General features: G+C 36.1%; 1 protein-coding gene across 1 annotated transcript; it reads left to right on the top strand.

The window, feature by feature from the left end:
• The first annotated feature begins 6 nt into the window (after positions 1-6).
• Positions 7-16,667, top strand: DCAF17 (DDB1 and CUL4 associated factor 17). The gene is made up of 14 exons (XM_010713738.1): positions 7-98; positions 1,205-1,308; positions 2,120-2,210; positions 3,569-3,708; positions 4,836-4,914; positions 5,081-5,170; positions 7,209-7,316; positions 7,818-7,923; positions 11,396-11,538; positions 12,863-12,972; positions 13,379-13,466; positions 15,062-15,145; positions 15,489-15,644; positions 15,930-16,667. Exons 1-14 carry the CDS (start codon positions 69-71, stop codon positions 16,116-16,118), a joined length of 1,518 nt encoding a protein of 505 aa, XP_010712040.1. The 5' UTR covers positions 7-68; the 3' UTR covers positions 16,119-16,667.
• The last annotated feature ends 2,351 nt before the right edge of the window (positions 16,668-19,018 follow it).

Here is a 19,018-nt window from a genome sequence, read left to right as displayed (position 1 = left end):
GCCGCCTGCTCGGCCGTAGGGCCCACGGGTTTTACGCCCGGGACGCCGGCGTGGCCCTCCGGAAGAACATGGGGCTTCTGAGAACCATCCTCTGCCAGGTAAGGGCGGCCCGGGCGGGACGCGCGTTTCGGAAGTCGCTGGGTCGCGCTAGCAAGTCTGGGGAGGGAATACAAGAGTGCAGCCGAGAGAGTTAGAAACCGGTACCTGTATTTAGCGAGACTCAGAAACCTACGGAGTACTGTGGTGAAGAAACAGCAGAAGCGCCTGTAAATTTCATGTTCACGTTAGAAATTGCCTCTTATGAGATCTCATATTGCTTCTTCCATCCCTTAAGATGGCTAATATTAATTCTGTAACGTTTTGGGGAGTTCTCAAAGCAAAATAAGAAAATCAGCAGAGGTCTGCAGGTAAACAAACATACCTTAACGTGTCGGTGACATTTCTGTTACAGAAATAGAGAAATTACGCCAGTTGCAGACTAAATGTTTCATTTAAGAATGATTACTGCTGCTGTGCAGTAGTTGACAGCCCTGCACTGACAGCTGGCGTGGCAGCCAGTGGGCAGCTGTGTTACAGCTGACTTCCAGTAAATGTACTGTCTGAGATAAGCAGCCTCCAGTGCAGCCAGATATATGGGCACGTGAGGGCAGTCCCTCTGGCCTATACAAATGTTTATGTTCTGTAGCACTGTGTTAGGGGGATAGAGCTGCTGGTGTCTGCAGTAGGCGCCTTTAACCATCCATGTGAGAATGTGCCACTTCCGGCTGATGTTGCAAATAACTGTACAGTCAGCCTTTCTGCCTTTCATACCAGTCACCAAGAGTAAAGTGGAAGCAATGCTCAGTAAATTCAATTACTTATGTATAAAGGAATGGTATGTGCGTATTTACACAGTGGGGGATTTTATCCTTGATTTAATATTTTTACATGAAAATTGCCAGTTCTAATGGAGGCAGTTAATAACAAAATGTTAATTGCACATGCTGTCCATAAGCTAGTAAAGAGTTATTTTAATTTAGTTTTTAAGAGAGAGAAGTCTTCTCTTTAAAAGTATTTTGTTAAAAAAAATAAAACCCAAAAAACTGCTGCACTCGTACAAAAGGAAAGGTTCCATTAAACTCAGTTATCAAGCTGCAGGAGCAAGGATTTTCCAAATGCAATTTTTTCACAAGTCCATCACAGTTCTAGCCTCTGTCTGTTTCAGGAAAGTACTAAATTCAAGAATGTTTGGACAACGCATTCTGCATCTCCTATTGCTTATGAAAGAGGAAGAATTTACTTAGACAACTACCGATGCTGTATCAGCAGGTAATACATTTACAATTAAAAGTTGACTTGGCTTGCAGTTCTAACATCACAACTGCTTGAAACATATAGCAAACTTTACCCTTCTCAACTGTCCCTGTGAGTTGAGTGGAATTTACTTTTGAGCAGATCAGTTCTCTGACATGCTTTCCTGTTCCATGAACGCTGCAGAGGCACAGCTCAGAAGCAGCACAGGGCAGAGTAGGGGCTGGGGGTCCCGCTCACATCAGTCCTCAGCCATCCCACGTGGGAAAGGAGTAGGGACTAGGAGAACTGGCTTAAGCCATGGTCAGAACAATATTGAGATGGTGCAATATGAAACATAAAAGACAAATGTCTTTGAAGGTTTATCTTTGTCTCAACTTCTCCCTAAGGAGAAAACTACACATGCTATGAAGATTTTATGCTAGTATCAGGTTTTTAAAAATATTTGTACGTTATGCGATGCCTTTATATTAGGAAAGGGAACTCTGGAAGTACTTCAGAGCAAGGCTTCAATATGATTCTTAGTTTTTGGAATATGTTTTCTTGTTAATGGATATTACTAAAGTAACAACAGTACTTTTAAGTATATCTTGTTCTGCTTGCTTTAACAAAAACTTAGAAAAGGTTTGGTTTTAAGCATTACTTTATACTACATTTATTTATAGGCCTTACTTTGAGAGCAATTTCAGATAGCATTTACAAAGGAAAATTAAGGCATGTAGATTTCTGACTTACCAAAAGAGGTAGGATTTATATAAGTGTATGAAATTACTTGTGATAGAAAGTAGTTTATAAAGTAGACTAATGATTAGCAATCATTTTCCTCCAGCATTGCACAAGAGCCAAGAATACTTTATCAAAAGCCAAAGTGTTCTAAGTCAGAAAAAATAGAAGATGCTTTATTATTGGAATGCCCACTGGTAAGAATACTTTTTACTAGAGCACTGTTTTGCAAAACAAATTAATATCTTTCAAAGGAACAGATTTAGAATAGAGCATTCTTTCCCTGTTAACTGTTTTTGTCAACATTTGTTGTGAGCAAAGTCATTCAAGGTTTGCATCATATGCTTATTTTGACAGAAGGTATGCTTAGGGGTATACTCTGAATTTTTCAACAGTGCATTTAAGTGCTTTTTCATGAACATCTGTGGAAGATTTTAAAAATTGTGCCTTTACGCTTATGCAACTCAATTCTAATTCCTTACAACATAAATTCTGTTTTGTTTCTTTATTTTTGAGTTATTAAGGGCAGTAAATGGGAGTTTTGTTTCTTTTTTTTACCAGATGTTAACATTTTATATAAAAAAGGCCTATCAAAGTAATTCTGTCCACAAGCTATTCTCCTTTCTAGTTAATTATTTTAATTAATTTTCCTCCTTTCTTCCCTTACATTCATAGATACTCATACATAGATAGTCTTGCTGCAGTATTTAGACTGAAGCTTGTTCTGTTTTCTCACAAAAAAGGTAAAATTTAAGAGAAGTTAGTCAATTCAATTAGCCATTTTTCATTGAGCACTGTAAAGAGAAGAAAAAGTATTTCTTCATCCACGGGTTATTTTGTTTGGTTTGAAATGTCTGATTCACCTGGTGGAATTTTAAACTATAATATTTTGTACTTGGGAGCACCCTGCTGAGATGTAGTCTGGAACACACAGGAAAGAGAAATGAAAAATGCAATCAGTATTTCTGGGTTGTTCTTCCTAGTGCCTATGGTATAGTAATATCACGCAATTTGAATATCTTTTAGTTCAAAATCAGAACAGTTCATTGCTATTACAAATGGATTTTCCATTTGACTTCAAACTGATAATCTTTTCCATAGCTGTAAAATCTTGACACATTTGATGCCACACTGTTCGACTTCTCATTCTTTGTCTCCTTGGGTTACATTTTTGTGTTATTTTTTCTGAAGCAACTAATAGTTCTAATACAATTCGACTGTTTCGTAAGAAAAGGTCTTTATGGGTGCTCATATGTGTACTGATTTAGCTCGGTTGTAAGCTGTAAGAGCTTAGTCTCCTTAGACTATTTGTAAAGAACATTTCCCCCTCTTGAGGATTTTTCACTTGTGCACTTCCACATAACATTGCAAAAAGTGTGGAATCAAATTAATTGTATAACAGCTGATTATTTAGCACAGACATGAACTCAAGAGATTCTGATGTGATTATCAGGAAGCTTTCCATCTTTAGTTTTTGAGTGTTGTGTATTTATTTCTGTCTTGTTATGTAATGTCCTGGTACTAACTTCTTTATGATAACCTTTTTGTTACACAGGGGGAAATGCTACCAAATCCATCAGACTACAAACCTTCCCTTATAGTCTTAACAGTGCAGAACTGGCTTCTACGTCTCTCTGCTGATTGTGGGGAAATACTGGAAAAAGTGTACCTTGCGGGATCCTGCTGCAAATTCAGGTATTAAACATTGGCTAGGGTTTATATAGCTAACAGTCATTAGTATTAAACTGGAGAAGAGGAATCATGTTTATCTTGCAGTATAGTAAGCTGTCCAATTTCTGTGCATTCAGAAAATCTTGTTTTGATGATTCCTCTGGAAAGGTAACCCCTACAATAACTAGCCAAAGGACTATAAAAAATATTTTTTAATTGGAGGGAATTTGCTGCAAATACAGAGAGGGGGGAAAGAGCAAAGCCCCAAGTTCCTCACCAAACTTTACCACGTTTTCCCAGATTTTTCATTGCTGCTGGTGATTGAATGTGATGTAAGTAGATTACCTTAAAACGCTCCCTGCAGATCAGAGGATACATAGTTTTTGGATGTCTTAGAGTGAAAGACAGCTCATAAAACCTTAGGAACACAATCATACATAGGTTTGTTTGTCTACCAGTTTTCCTGGAGTATTTCTCTTGCTCTAGAATCACTTCAGCAACTTAAGTTACTGTCTCAAATTTGGTATCAAGTTACACAAGAGCCACACACACACACACACACACACACACATACAAATCCAACAAAGAGACTGCTGTTGGCTTTTCTCTGATAATTTCATAGCCTTTGATAGTGCAATAGCACTACCATGCAGCAAACTTCTAAGAATTGCAAAGTAAACCTCATAAAACATAATAAAAATATGTTTAAAGGTTAAAGTAAGCAGTTTTCAACTTACGAACATTCTTCTCCATAGGGCATCCTATCCACTTTATTCTTAAAAGCACAGCAGTTACTGCTTCTGGCAAGGTGCATGGTTTTTTGAGTTCCTGGAAATCTTCTTTGGACTGAAGAATAAGAAAGCAGTGATTTGTGAAGGGAAGGAATAAAAATAATATAGTAAATGTTCATACTTTAAGAAGTCTTCACACAACTCTATAAGGAATAAGCTGTTCTTGGCATCTAGTCCAGTGGCTTTTGCATTACTGAAAAGAACAAACAGTTCAGGTGCCTTTCTCCAGTCAGATACTGAGCAGTTTGCCTGGACGCAGGGATCCGCCTAATTACAATAGGTTACATTTTGCATGAAATAGTGTATTTATTATTAAATGATTTTACAGTGATTGAGATAAGTCTTCCTTACCACAAATAGGTACCTAAGTTGGGATACTCCTCAAGAAGTAATGGTTGTGAAGTCAGCTCAGAATAAACTCCCTGCAGCAGCACGGCAGGTAAGTTTGTTGAAAAACTGTTCTTTAATTTTTACAAGATCAGTCACAAATTTGCAAGGACAGATATGGAAACATTATACTTTGCTACTATGGTAAAATATAAAGACATCCTAATGCCAGCAAATATCTCAAGTATAATGTGTGTTCAATGCTTTTTCTTTCCCAGGCAGGTATCCAACAGTCTGTACTGTTTCATCTTGCTGTCTTCCAAGTTTTGCCTCTGTCATTTATTGGAATGCTAGAAATAAACAAAAAGGTAGGTTTAATCTGCACTGTAGTTGTATGAGAGACATGATTTAGGCAACTGTCCTACGATTTCAGAAGTCATACTTCATGTTTCAGGACACAACTTTTTTTAATGAGCAGTGATGTTCTTTTAGTGTCTGACAGTTGGAAGCACTGGGGGAAGAATCTTAATTCCAGACGAGACAATGTTAATGAATTGTTACTGGGTTACTCCTTGTTGTGTTGAACTTCAGTTCTTACAGTTGCTGTAATTAAAGGCTAGAGAACTGTAAAGTGTAGTGTCCTTTTCACCTCTTTATACGTAGATATGCTTCTCACCCATTTCTAGTAATAGTCTTTTGATTCTATACACAGTATCAAATGACTCAAACTTTGGTATTATCATAAATACCAAATGGTACAGTATAAATACATGTCTTTATCAGACAAGAGGAAACAACCTTCCTGAGGTTGGTTTGTGACCTTCTACATAAGCATATACTTAGATGGTCAAGCTGATGGAAATTCTGGTGTTTTGGTTAAAAAGATATTTTAAGTCATAGGTGTTCTAGATAAATCTTACAAGTGGAACAGTATGAATGTGCAGGATCTGTCTTCAAAGTTCTGTGAGCTACAGTCTCATTTGGGGTCCAGAGTTACCAGTGGGTTTTAGTTCATGCTGGGTTTGGCTAAGGCTGGGAAGTGGAAGAGGAGGTTTAACCATTTTTTATTTGGACCTGTGAAAGTTTAGGGGCACTGTTCTGTTTAAAATTAGCATTTATGACTGGAAAGCACAAATTTTACCAGTATCAAGGGTATTCTCCATCTTTTCATGGATGGCATGCTGAATTCATCAGGGTCATAGAAGGCAAAATGTAAAAAAACAAAACAAAACAAAACAAACCGTCTTCAATTAGGCCTGTACTGTTTATCACAGTAACTGTTACTACTAGGAATAAGTTCAGGGTAGAATTTGGAATTTGAGAATATGTTCATCCAAGGAAATAACTAGTGAATGCAATGCTAAGCCTGATAGGGATTGGTACTGTGTAACTGTTACATTACAGTAAGGATTAGTTATTCTTGAATACTACAGAATGCATGTAATGCAACAGTTTTACTGAGATGGTACGCCACAATAAAGTCTGAGTTCAGAGTGGAACTTTTTATCCTTTATGTCAAGGGTAAAGAGAGTTTGGGCTGGAAGACAGTAGGACTGAAACGAATAATCTCAACAGAAAAAAAAAGAAAAAAAAAGAAAGAAAGCAAGGCCTCAGAGGTGAATTTATCTTTCAGGACCAAACTGAAAGATACGAGTAAGAATTAGGAGTATTCCAGCCTTTGGGTTTCTTTTCTTTAATTGATTTTAAGCCTGTTTTACTTATTTCTTCATACAGCTATTCTGAATTTAAAAAAAAAAAGAAAACTCTGGTCTTCCAAACATCTCAGTATAAAAAAATTACCAATTTCACATGTTGTCATTAAATATTAAGAATTAGTTTGTTCCTTGGTGTTTTTTTTCAGTGGAGATGTTCTAAAGAGTAGCACAAATGAATACTGCATAATCTCTAAAGGGGTAATCGGCTTTTCATGAATGCGTCTAATTTGGATTCGGAGAGGATTTGTACTCTTGACAGCTGGATACTTTAGTGTTAGTACAGCTGTACAGTCACAGAGGCATGATTAGACTAGTATTTTACCCTGGTGATGGAGAGGTTCTGCAATCAGTACTTTTATATTGAACTGTTAGCTTTCCTATTGGCTTCCTGTGGGATGCTAGGCAATACAATCTATTCATGTCTTGTGATAACTGGGCAACGTGATATGAAGATATACTCAGAATTAATTAGAGAATAAATGTTCTTGTAGAATGTGACTTACCTGACACAGGTGTTACTGCAGTGCAAAGTATTAGAGAAACTCAGCAGAACAGATGAGTTATAGGAACCTTCTTAAACTAAAACTTTGGTTATAGGAAAAGGAACTAATTACTGAGATTATATTCTTAATTTTGGGTTTTTCATTCTCTCAATTGTTTGTTCTTTAATAGAACATTTTTCTTTTTACAGGTATTTGGTAACAATGTAACAGACGTTGCTATTTCTAATGGAATCCTGATTGTAATGTATAGCATGGGTTTGGTCAGGCTGTATAACTTCCAGGCTATCTCTGAACAGGTAATGGGAAATTTTTCATATAGTCCGTGCTATTTTGTGGCAACAGATCATTAATATACTTGTAACATCACATAGGTACATGGGGATTGTGTCAAAGGATTGAATCCTTGCCTGTGTCTATTTACAGCCTGAAGATATGAATGGATATACTATCAGAAAATTTTAGCTTGCCAGTCACAGGTGGCAAAACATGAGAAACAGGGCTGGACAGGCATTTCAACACGTGCTAGACCAGAGTGTGCTGCTTTTTATGCACAGTCTGTAGTTTCAAAAGAAAATGTTATGGTTAGAAATGATGGGCATGGAAGTTTGTTTGATCTGAACCTGAACTACAGTGAACCTTTTAAGTTTACCTTCTTCCATTAAAAAAATCGGATGTTAATTCAAATTAAGACTTTGAGCAGCATCTAGCAAGATAAAGAATGCAGTAGTAATGAAGCACTGAAACAAAAAGCAAGTAAATATCCATCAATAAAGCTGAATTGTCCTGCATTATTTTAGTTCATGGAGCAGCCATTTGATCTGGGATGTGAATTCAATTGGAATGGTGAAGTGGGAGTTGTGGGAAAGTATCCCTTTGGTCTTCCATGTAACATTAAAATAACAGGTATTTATGATCTTTGTATTATCTTGTCCTACATGGTTTATTTATGACTCTTTAGCACTAAGAACATTAAAACTACTGTCCTAATGTGCTGTTGCTTTATTTCCAGGTTCATTATAGTACACTCATACTTTTCTTTACTTTTAATTGCAAGAATAAATTAAATAGCACCCAGCCTGAGCCATTCTATGATTCTGTGACAAATTAGTACAGCACATAATCTATTTTAAAAACTTCACAGGTAATGCACGAAATGGAAACACCTTCCTTATTTTTGAGAGAACTGCTCAGGGAAAGAGAAAGGGCTACAACAGCTGTTACTGATACCTAGAAACTGTATATAACACATAAGCAGAAGATGAAAGAGAATTTAATCAGAGAGAATTAGTGAGATAGTATGTAGCTTGTCCAAATTGCATTTTGATATTTCTAATTATTGGAAATGTGCCAGTTTCAGTAAGGTTAATTCCCAAGGAAAGAAGAAATGATACCTTAAAAACTATCCTCGTGCCTCAAATCAGTAACTTATCAATGTTCTGCTTTATGTAATGATTTTAATTTCTTTGAAGCCTGACATTCATCTCTACTGGTGCCTCTAACATTAAAATTTGATGATAAGAATCTTAATAAATGACCAAAAGCTGTGAAACTTTTTTTTCCCTTTAGAAATTCTAAAAATTTCAAGTGAGACACTCGAGGTGGGAGTAAGTTTCACCAAAATCAAATAAGGCATGCTTTTTTCCTTTAATTTTTGAAGGTTTCTGTAGTAAATACTTTATAGGAGGCTCTTCCCATAAAATGTTTTTCACCTTTATGTTTACAAACAATATTAGATAATAGCATACAAACCAAAACTGATTCACATAAACTTGAGGAAATGCACAAAGATAAAATGCAGAATTAATAGTTAAAGCTTTCAAGTATAATGCAGTGTTTTATCAAAACAGTGATAGGCTACTGTATTTGATGTCTATTTATTTCTCCTTATTTTCCTCTCTGCTAAACCAGAATGTAATTCTATAGGCCCTTTGGAAAACACTGTGGGAGCTTAGAAAGGAATTCTATAGTTGATATGTTCTCACGTCCTATGAATCACTATAGTTTTTGTTTATGATATTCAAAACCCATGTGCTGGGGGAGAAATGTTTTTGATCTTGAATTATATTTAAAAATTTGTGGTTAGGAAGCTTTGAACTTAGATGAACATTTGCCGTGGCTGCTGTTTGCTGCTAGTTGCATTCCTGTGGTTTTTTTATGGAGCTGTTTCTCTTCTAAGAGTGAAATGGCTGACTGAATCTTCAGTGTAATGTAATGCTTCAGTGAGTAAGATTTTAACAGCTGCAGAGTTTAAACTTGTATTTACCATAATTTAACTGTTCAGAATTTTCCTACTTAGTCCTACTGTCCCTACAGAAATTGCCAGAAGGGATGGCAATCCCTTCAAATTTGATGCTTTTTTATGGTGTTTGAGGTACCCAAGAGGAGGAATAAAGAGATAAAAACACATGGGTTACTATGTACTTACCACAGCTTTTATAGCTACTGACTGGTAAGAAATTTAATTTTGGCCACAGTTGAAAGAAAAGACAAGGTAACTATAGATCTTCATTATGTCATCTTCTGAAGGACAAGAATGTAAAATTGTAATTTGACTGATTATCATAGGATTCAGTAAATTCAATTAACAAAAAACAGAGAAGATATTTTGCTCATTTTTCTTTTCCACAACAAATTAGAACAAATATATGTTAGTGCTGCCAAGAACAACTTTGTGGCTTATGTTTAGATGAGACTTGAGAGTTCTAAGGAAATGAACAAAGAGGCTCAATCTAGAGACTCAAAACTCACATTGCTAGGGGAAGGACTCAGGAATAATGAAAACAAAATGTTGAGCAACAAGAGCAAGTGACACATAACAGTACTGGGGAGGTGAGGCAGCAGAGTCACGCTACTGCAGAGCTGGCTGCAGCCTTAGAATTTTGGCAAATGAGCATAAAAAAGAAAAGCGTATCTTAGCAGCAGCCTCTACTGCTTCTGATGGTTGTATTACTGGAAAAAAACATTTAAATCTACCATTTAGTCCATCCAGTAGAATTTTTCATGGGCCTTATTATATATTCATTATTTAAAATAAAAAAGTCTACAAAGTGAAATGTTACAAGTTTTCTTGACCTGTTTTTCATCTTCTGACAGATGTTAATAATTGCAGGTCCTTTGCTTATGCCTCCATCCTCAACATTCTCCATGCTTTCTTACCTCTGTTTTTACAAACTGTATACTTCATTACATCTTGCACACAGTCTCCCATTTCCTATGTGTTAATGCAAAAGACATCTAGGAAGAGAACCTTTCTCTAGCTCAGGAAAAACTTCATTTCCATAGACAGCAAAGTCAGTATAAAGGGGCTATGTTCTGAGAAACATGAAAGAAAAAGTGGGAAGCACTATATAACCATAATTGCTGATGTCCTGCAAAATCTTGGCACCATCAGCTACAGTTTGGTTAATTATCTAGACTAAGCAGGGCAAGGACGAATCAAAATTTGGATCAAACTCTTGGGAAAAAGAAAGTCCGGATAAGAACCTTGCCCTCCTCACAATAATTCAGCTTGAGTATTTACATTCTGCCTGCTTAAATTCCCTCTGCAGATTTCCTCCATGTTTTGTCCTTCTTTTTCTTTTTCTTTTTTTTTTAATAAGCATTTCTCTGTACTGTTAAAAAGAACTGTTCTTTCATTTTAAAACTGATGGAGTCAAAGCAGCTGTAGAAGTTGCTTTTATTTACAAAGTTTTCGAGAGGTCATTTCTTTCCAAGACACTTTTCTCATTTAGTACACAGAGTATTTGTATGAATGGTGTGTTACATCTGTCTAATTTATCCCAACTGAAATCAAGATAGAACTAGACTGCTTTTGCCATTAATTAGAAGAATTCTTTGATTTGTTTTTTTGTTTTGTTTTGTTTTGTTTTTTTCTAAGAACTCAGCTACAGATTGAATTCATTGTGGTCTACACTATTTTGTTGTACTACAGGAAAGGACATTTAGCTATTTAGTTTAGTTATTTTTCTCAAGAGAATAGTGATCTTTTTGATACGCGATTTGACTGCCATTTGATCTGTTCATGGTTTTGTCCACTCTCATTCAGATGAGCTGGACTGATTTTAACTATTTGCTAAGTCTTCGCGTATCCAGCTCATTTGGAATGAAGTAAGTCAAAGATATCAGGAAAGTAGTTCAGCATGAAGATGTGAGAACTCAGTAAGCTTCCAAAGGGAACTGCAGATATGTATATGTGCCTGGATGCTAGGTGAGAAAGTGTTGCTGGTGCTAGAAGAATTATGACAGCCAGTATATTTCCATTTGTCTTCAAAAGTTCTGAAGAGTTAACAGCTTTATTTTAATTTAGACTTGTAAGGATCAACAGAATTATGATTGTTCTTCTACTAATGGTCTTAACATTACCCCGTGTTTGCAGATACTCCACCTTTGCTATTTGAAGCATCTTCTCTGGAGAATGCATTTCAAATTGGAGGTTTTCCTTGGCATTATATCATCACACCTAACAAGAAAAAACATAGAGGAGTCTTCTATATTTGTTCTCTGAAAGACAATGCTTTGGTAATATATTGAGTTAGTAGCTTCTCTGAAATAAACGTGTGTCATGTTTGTCTTCATCTCTCCTTCTGAGCATTGCTGAAGGTAACGAAGTATTCATTTTCCACTGCGGTGCCTTCACAGGGATTGCCCTACAGCATTCTGTTTACCATCCAGTGAAGTCATATTTTCTTCTGAAATACTATTGCTTCTGATATTTCCTTCATTGCAATATAATCGTAGCACTGCCAGTGCTACATAGCTTTGTATTCAGAACTTAAAGAGTCGAGCAGAATCTCATACCTAATTCCTTGTGTGAAAACATCTTAATGCACTTCCAATTGGGCAGCCTACCAGTTGGCATTTTAAGAAATCGCAGAACAAGCTTCCTTAATGTTTGTGGTGTATCCTTGATTTGTACATTTTCTCTCTCTAGAAAGATGTTATTACTCAGCTTAATCCAGCATCCCTTTTTTTTTTTTTTTCTTTTATGTACTATTCATCATATATTCTTTTATGTGAGATGACTGTCTCAAATTTTATTTTGGATCTGCATTTGACATGAAGATATTTATATGAAGAGTTTCTGGCCTCTTACTTGAGGATTCTTTACTAAAAAACTTCTCATATGTGAATGTTCTTATCTCTTTTATTAGCCTGATCATATCGGTGATCCTCCTCCTGTTTCTTTTAGCTTCAGAACGTCTTTCATAATCACAGGTGAAGATCAATTTAGATTCAAAGGGACTTGTGCAAACCTTTCCCATCTAGTTTTTTCTACATGCATTTGAAAATTTGAATGATCAGTCAGCTGAATTTAACAGCAGAAAGCACCTGCCAAAACTTGAAGATTTTGATCAATTTGCATCATTTGCATCTGAAATCACAAGTTACTATAGGCTTGCACGCTCCATAAATATTTGTGCACAAGAAAGGCTGAGCCTGAGGCCTGAAGCACAAGATGAAGTTTGTGCTACTACATTTCTCATGTCTCCTCAGATTACTAGAATTGTTCAAGGGTTTGCAGAATGTAGGTTTCATTTCATTTTGCATAGTTTTAGGAGAGGCTGCACATACAGTCATGGTACAAAGTGAGTGTTTATTGCAAATTGAAAGAAACATTGAAACAGTTCCATACTGAGTACCCTTGAAAATTAGAATTGTTGGAGTCTTTATTCATTTATTTATTTGTTACTTTGTTCCTCTGCCTTCTTTTCTGGTCATGTTTATCAGAGCAATATTTATAAACCTTCAGAGGTTTGTGGAGAAGAGCTGTGTATTTCCCCTCTACTTACATCTGTGAGGCTTTAAGTATACTAATATTCTAAGCTTTCCCTTCCTTCTTCAGGCAAAAAATGGTATACAAGATATGAAATGCTGTTCACTGGAACCTGATTGGATATATTTCCATCCAGATATGTCGGGCAGAATAATCCATGTGGGACCAAATTTGATAAAGTATGACTTTTTTTTTCCTCAAGTCTTGTTTTCACTAGGAAGAAAGTTGCATAACTGAATAAATTCAGTAGTTCGATAATCTGTGGGCAAAACATTGTCATCAGTTCCTAGAAACTGGAAAAATTATAAATTTGTCAGAATCAGGAGCCCTGGAAGAAACATCGGCAGATTTCTAGATGAAGAGTGTGTGTATTCGCAGGCAGTAGTAGAATTTGATATTAAAAAAAATTCAGAACAACAGTGCTAAAATTTCAGTGATACACATAAATTATAAAAATAATTTATTTCAATTTCAGTTATTTCTGATGGTTTTAATACAGCTGATCTTTTAGATTAAAAATATAGAAGTATTGTAGTAAATGGATATGAATGTATACTCATTTTGTGATTTTTGTCTCTTTGGTAGAGTCTTGAAACTTAAAGAAGTTGAAGATAATACAGACCAAATAGAAATTGCAGAAGACTTTATAATCATGGCCAACAGAGAAAACTGTGTGAGTTTAACAGGAATTTCTAACATTTGAGATGACAGTGCATAATTTTGAGCAATTATGAGGTGTTCTGAAATGAATATGAGCAATCAATGTGTTTAATGGTTATAACTCAAAGCTCTTTGACACTCCTTGTTTTCACTGGTCTTTTTAAAGCTATATGAAAGAAATTTTGAAAAGAAGTTATATTTTCAGGATAGTTTTCTGAATTCTCAAGCCGGTTTTTTAAGTTAAGGTGTGCAATATAACTGTACCAGTGATGTAAAACATACTTACAAGATGGTGGCAGATTCCTTCAAATTAAGGTATCACCAAGGATAATTTTGTTTATGCTCTGCTGAGTTGGTTATACAAATGCTATAAATGTTTCAAGTCTCATAAATTATGGGTAAGTCTTTGTAAGATAACAGAGATAGTACATTCCTTCAAGAAGTGTGACTCTTCCCTTCTGTGTATACCTGCACACTTGTGACAAGTTTAGCATTCAGGTAACCCTTGGTGAGCCAATTCAGTGCAATAACATAGTAGATAGCAGCCCTGGGAAAAAAAAGAAGAAAAAGAAGAAGAAGAAAAAAAAGAGTACTCATTTTGCTTACCTGGTGAGTTGAACTGGAGCTGAAACAGTAGAGAATAGTACAACCAAGTGGCAAGGGAATGATCTGAACCTCTGACAGAAATGAGCTGTTAAATCACCTCCATTGTTTCCTGCAATCTATAGAGTGCTTTTGTCATTTTTCTATCACAAATGTCAAAAAAGTTCAAAGAACACAATTAGGAAGAACAGTTTTTTGTAAGGCTGTGTCATTTTCCTTCAATGTATATAGTTTATAGAAAGCAAAGGCTTTTTTTTTAATCATTTATGAGTCCTGTAAAGTTCCCAGTAGTCAGTGATACTAATTTTGAAGCTTTCTTAGGAGAAAAGTTTGTATATTAAAAATCTGTATCAGGAGTTCTATTTAATTCAGAAAGGATAAGCTTTGTCATCTAATGGATTGCCTTCAATTATTTAGGAGTTGAGTAGACAACTTTCTGTTGGAATAAAAGCTAAAAAATTAGAGTTGTTGAATCCTGTCTGTAATCTGCTTTTTACTTTTGACCTCCATTAAGGTATTGATAATGCCAATTTTGAATATTTTTTGCATTAGTGATGATGAATGCAATGAAAGCAGCTGTGGTGGTTTAAGATGCTACTTTGACTGTCTCCTGGAATTAAGATTATGAAGCAAATTGGTGTAACTTCATTCTCATTCCAGCATCTTGGCTACAGTAACTACAGTTCTAAAAAAAATGGTAGTGGAGAAACTTTGCTACCTCCACAGGAATGAGAACCTATAAATTACTAACATCAGTTATACCTCACCTAAAGCCACCAAGTTCATAAGCCCTCATAAAGAACAGATGGCAGCAATAAGGCTATGTATTGCTAATAAATAAAACAAGATTCCAGAGATTAAGGCAAGGTCAGGAGCAGAAGGCATGACACAATTCCAGAGATTAAAGCAATGTCAGAAAGCAGACGACATGAATTAGGTATGTTGTCAAATAGATATGATGAAACTATAACTCTCTAAGTCCAGGGCTGTTCTTTTTCTCCAAAGGTGAACAGCTCTGTTACTGTAACATCTTCAGGTCGAGTGGTGAAAAAACGTCTTAACTTGCTGGATGATGACCCAGAACAAGAGGTAACTGATGTAGTGAGTATGGATTAAAGAAGTTTAGCAAGACAGAAGTCATTCCTGTTACAGGTGCAGTGCCTGTAACCATTAGTTGTGTTAATTTTTTAATTCTTTATCCGTTATCTATTTATCCTGTCATATCTAGAATGCATCTACTTGTACATTGTTCAGAACATCACTTTCTTCTCTTCCTGTCTTAAGGAATATCACCAACCTAAGTTAGAAACCTTGTGTTAGGAAAGATGCTTGTTGGCTATCAGGCTGGCAGAGTGATGCCAAAATACTTTCCAGTTCTTCAGGGAATGTGAAATTGTTTCATATGTAAACTTAAGGCTTTGTTTTTCCTAAGACATTCAAAATTGTAGACTATGAAGATGAACTGGATTTGTTATCCACTGTGGCAGTTACTGAAATAGGAGCTGATGGAAGAGCTCACCTTGATTTACGCTGTAATGAACATGGGATTCTACTTAAGAGTATTCCATTACTGGAATCCTGGGATGTGGTGAGGAGCATTCTTTTTTTTGTTTGGTTGTTGACACTAACATTTCCCCTTTCCTATTTACCTACCACTAAATGCATTAATTTTTCATTCAGATTTGAAGTGGGTAGATAAATTGTGTTGCTTAGTGTTATGGATGAGACTTGTACTAAATATAATCATGACTCAAATAAATTAAGTATTCCATCAGACAGTAGTTACTTTATCAGAAAATCTTAATTATTGGAAATCAATGTTATCAAGCTGTGGAAATTGAGACTGCAATCAGAATTATTTTTCTCATTTCAGACTTACAGTCATGAAGTTTACTTTGACAGAGATATTGTATTGCATATAGAACAGAAGCCTAACAGGAGGTTCAGTTGTTATGTTTACCAAATGGTCTGTGATACTGCAAAAGAAGATGAATGTTCAAGGCATGAAAGAACAGAAAGAGCGTCTTTTAAAAAAGGAGGGAGAGTTTTTGAATATACTTAAGACGTAACAACTATAGAGACTTCAATTTTGATGTTATCTAAGGACTTCATATGTATTAATTAGTCAATTACTGTTTTCCAGCCAGTGTTTAACATTTTGTACCATTATACAAGGTTTTATTTTTATTTTTTTCTCTCTCTAATATTGTACTCTTGTCTATAGTCCATAATGGTTTTTCATGTATTCACCAGTTCTTTAACGCTGAATACAGCATTTCTTGTTTCTATTCAGCAACTGCATTGAAATACTGAACATCAAGGAGAAAGATGTAGACTTTTTGATCATCTACCATCTGCTGCATTCTATCTTATGTAGTTTTAGCTATGCAACTTTAACGCAGGCTGTTAACTAAACAAAATGTGAAAGGCTGTATAGAAAAGAACTTCTATGTAGGACAAAAACTGCATTTGTTATCGTTGCACAAAACCAACAAGAGGATTTTTTCTGACATACAAAACCATTTGCGTTTTTTGGGGGTTTAACCAATTTTCTAGTTCTGTTTGTTTTGGTTTGAAGAAGAGTATTAATAAATTATGCATATTTACTGCCTTTTATGTTTTATTTATTTTATATGCATATATGAAAAAGGCACTTCTCTGAGTTTCCCCATGCCAAATTTCACAAAGTGCTCAGTCTGAGTCAAAGCCACCAGATAGTCTTATCATTGTGTGCAGCCTGTCTCATACGTAGCAATTCCACGTGATATATTCATTAAAAATAAAAGTAAACAAAACCAACTAATATAAGTGAGAAGACAACTCACAAGCTCCCAACCTACTTCATGATCATGAAGACTAACCATGCAAATAACCAAACGGAGAGTGACCAAATGCAAGCTAAAGGTGACTCCACAAGTGTTGCTTTTGGAGAGATGGCCAACATCTGATTTTTCCCCACTACCACCACTGTCATTTTCATTTCATGAGCGTAATCATTCCAAACCCAGCTATTTCTTTTCCTGGTAACCTTTACTCCTGAAGCGTTCGTTTTTCCAGCTGATGCAATAGCGAAGAGCTTTAAAATTATATATAAAACCAGCATTTGCAAGATTATATATAAAGAGTAGTGTAAAATAAAAAGTAAAGTAAAATTGTGGAAAGAAAATAAAAAATAAAAAATAAAAAAAAGGCAGAAAGGAGATGTAAGAAGGTAATGAAACAACAGTAGAAATAAAGAACAGCAGCAATGCTCTACTTACACCCTACCTTCAATTCATTTCCATTTAATGTCTAGGAAAAAGACACCTGTCCATTATGCTACTACATAAATAACAGGGAGATAGAAGAGTAGAAACTACTACAAAATCTATAGGAAACAGTGCTGAGGCAGAAATTTCTATTCTGTGTATGGGTTAATTATTTGTAACTAAATTCCTTTCATTAGAGATCTGTCACCTCAGTCAGTGATGACAAATGGAAACTACTTTACCATGAAAAAGAAAACTCTATAGCCGAACTGAAAAGTAAGGTTGCAAAGAGGACAACTGCTTGTCAGATACAAGTTGAATGCTTGGGAAAGAATGACACAGAGCTGTTTTTCATGATACTCCTCATCTCCTCTGCATCACTCTTCTGATGTATGCAAATTATTTCATGTAGCCATTACTGGGAAGTCGTAAGTCAGGATATTTATTAATAAAAGTTGCTACATGAAAGCAAACTGATGAGACTAAAAAGGTACTTAGTAAGGAGAAGTGCAGTTTCCAGATGGTCATGAATCATCTGTGGCCGGAGTAGATAAAGGGAAGCAGGAACACTGAGGCTATTCAAAAGCTGATTTAAAAAAGGCAGAGTAACCATTTTGCTAGTCTTCAGAAGTATTATGCAATCTTGAAAAAATATTTGAGACAGAAGTGGTGACAGCAAAAGCAGAAACTTTCCCTGATTGGGATATAGCAGAACATTTTTATGGGAGATGTGCAGTTAGTGATTATATAAACCCCATCACCATTTCTGACATTTTGATGACATACTTAGTCCTCCTTATTGGTATTTCATTCTCGTTTCTGTTTGGATTATTTAAAACAGTTATTTCCAGAGCAAGGTATTTAAACTTCACTAAAGCACTGCTTATTAAATAGTGCAGGTACCATTCACAATATCACCTCTATAGCTTTCAAGAATTTGCTGTGCTTCCCAGTGACTATTAGTTTGAAGCTGTTGTGACTTGCAGTAGTCTTCTAAATCAACAGTTGTACATTGCTGTCCATCTGGTGAGAAATGCAGCAATTTATGGTGACCAAAAGGCAGCACAGACTTTAATGAAGACTATGAGCTTTGCGTAAGAAACTCGATCACGGTAAACGCACAGTATACATGTTCCATCCTGGAAGCTCACACATAGACATTTTCATTCAGAAACAGGAGAGATGTTTATGTTAAATTTTAAAACTCTTTGACAGCTATTTAAGAATAGAGAATGTAGAATGACTGTTCCTGAACACTTCTATGAGTAGGTCTCAGGTGTGACTAAATCTCCAAAATTTGGCAGGTCTTAATAGAACGATGCCCAAACACTCCTACAAACTTAGCCCAACGTCTATGTAAGAAACCGGGTTAATAGCTGTTTTACATTTACAGCAGTGGAATCCAATCGAGGAATCCAACGTGAGTTGAAGGGGATGGCCACGACAAAAACCGTGCTCCGAGAACAGTACACCAACGTCTTTAAGCACGCTCAGCGGCTGCACTTCCCGAGCTGCGTCTCCTCATCGCAGCAGTACTTCTGGTTTATCTCTCGGTGCTTACGGCCGCGCTGCGTTATTTCTGCAGCGGCGCTGGAGGCTCCCATCGGTGCCCCCGCTCACCGCCACAGCCACGTGCCCAACGCCTCGGGCACCAAGGAGCGGGCGGAGCCCCGCGGACAGGTCCACTCGCAGTCGCCGTTCTGAGCGCGAAGGA

Source organism: Meleagris gallopavo, chromosome 7, assembly GCF_000146605.3.
Source record: "Meleagris gallopavo isolate NT-WF06-2002-E0010 breed Aviagen turkey brand Nicholas breeding stock chromosome 7, Turkey_5.1, whole genome shotgun sequence".
Lineage (NCBI taxonomy): Eukaryota > Metazoa > Chordata > Aves > Galliformes > Phasianidae > Meleagris > Meleagris gallopavo.
The sequence above is the reverse complement of the archived record's forward strand: the minus strand, read 5'-3'. Positions and strand labels throughout refer to the sequence as shown.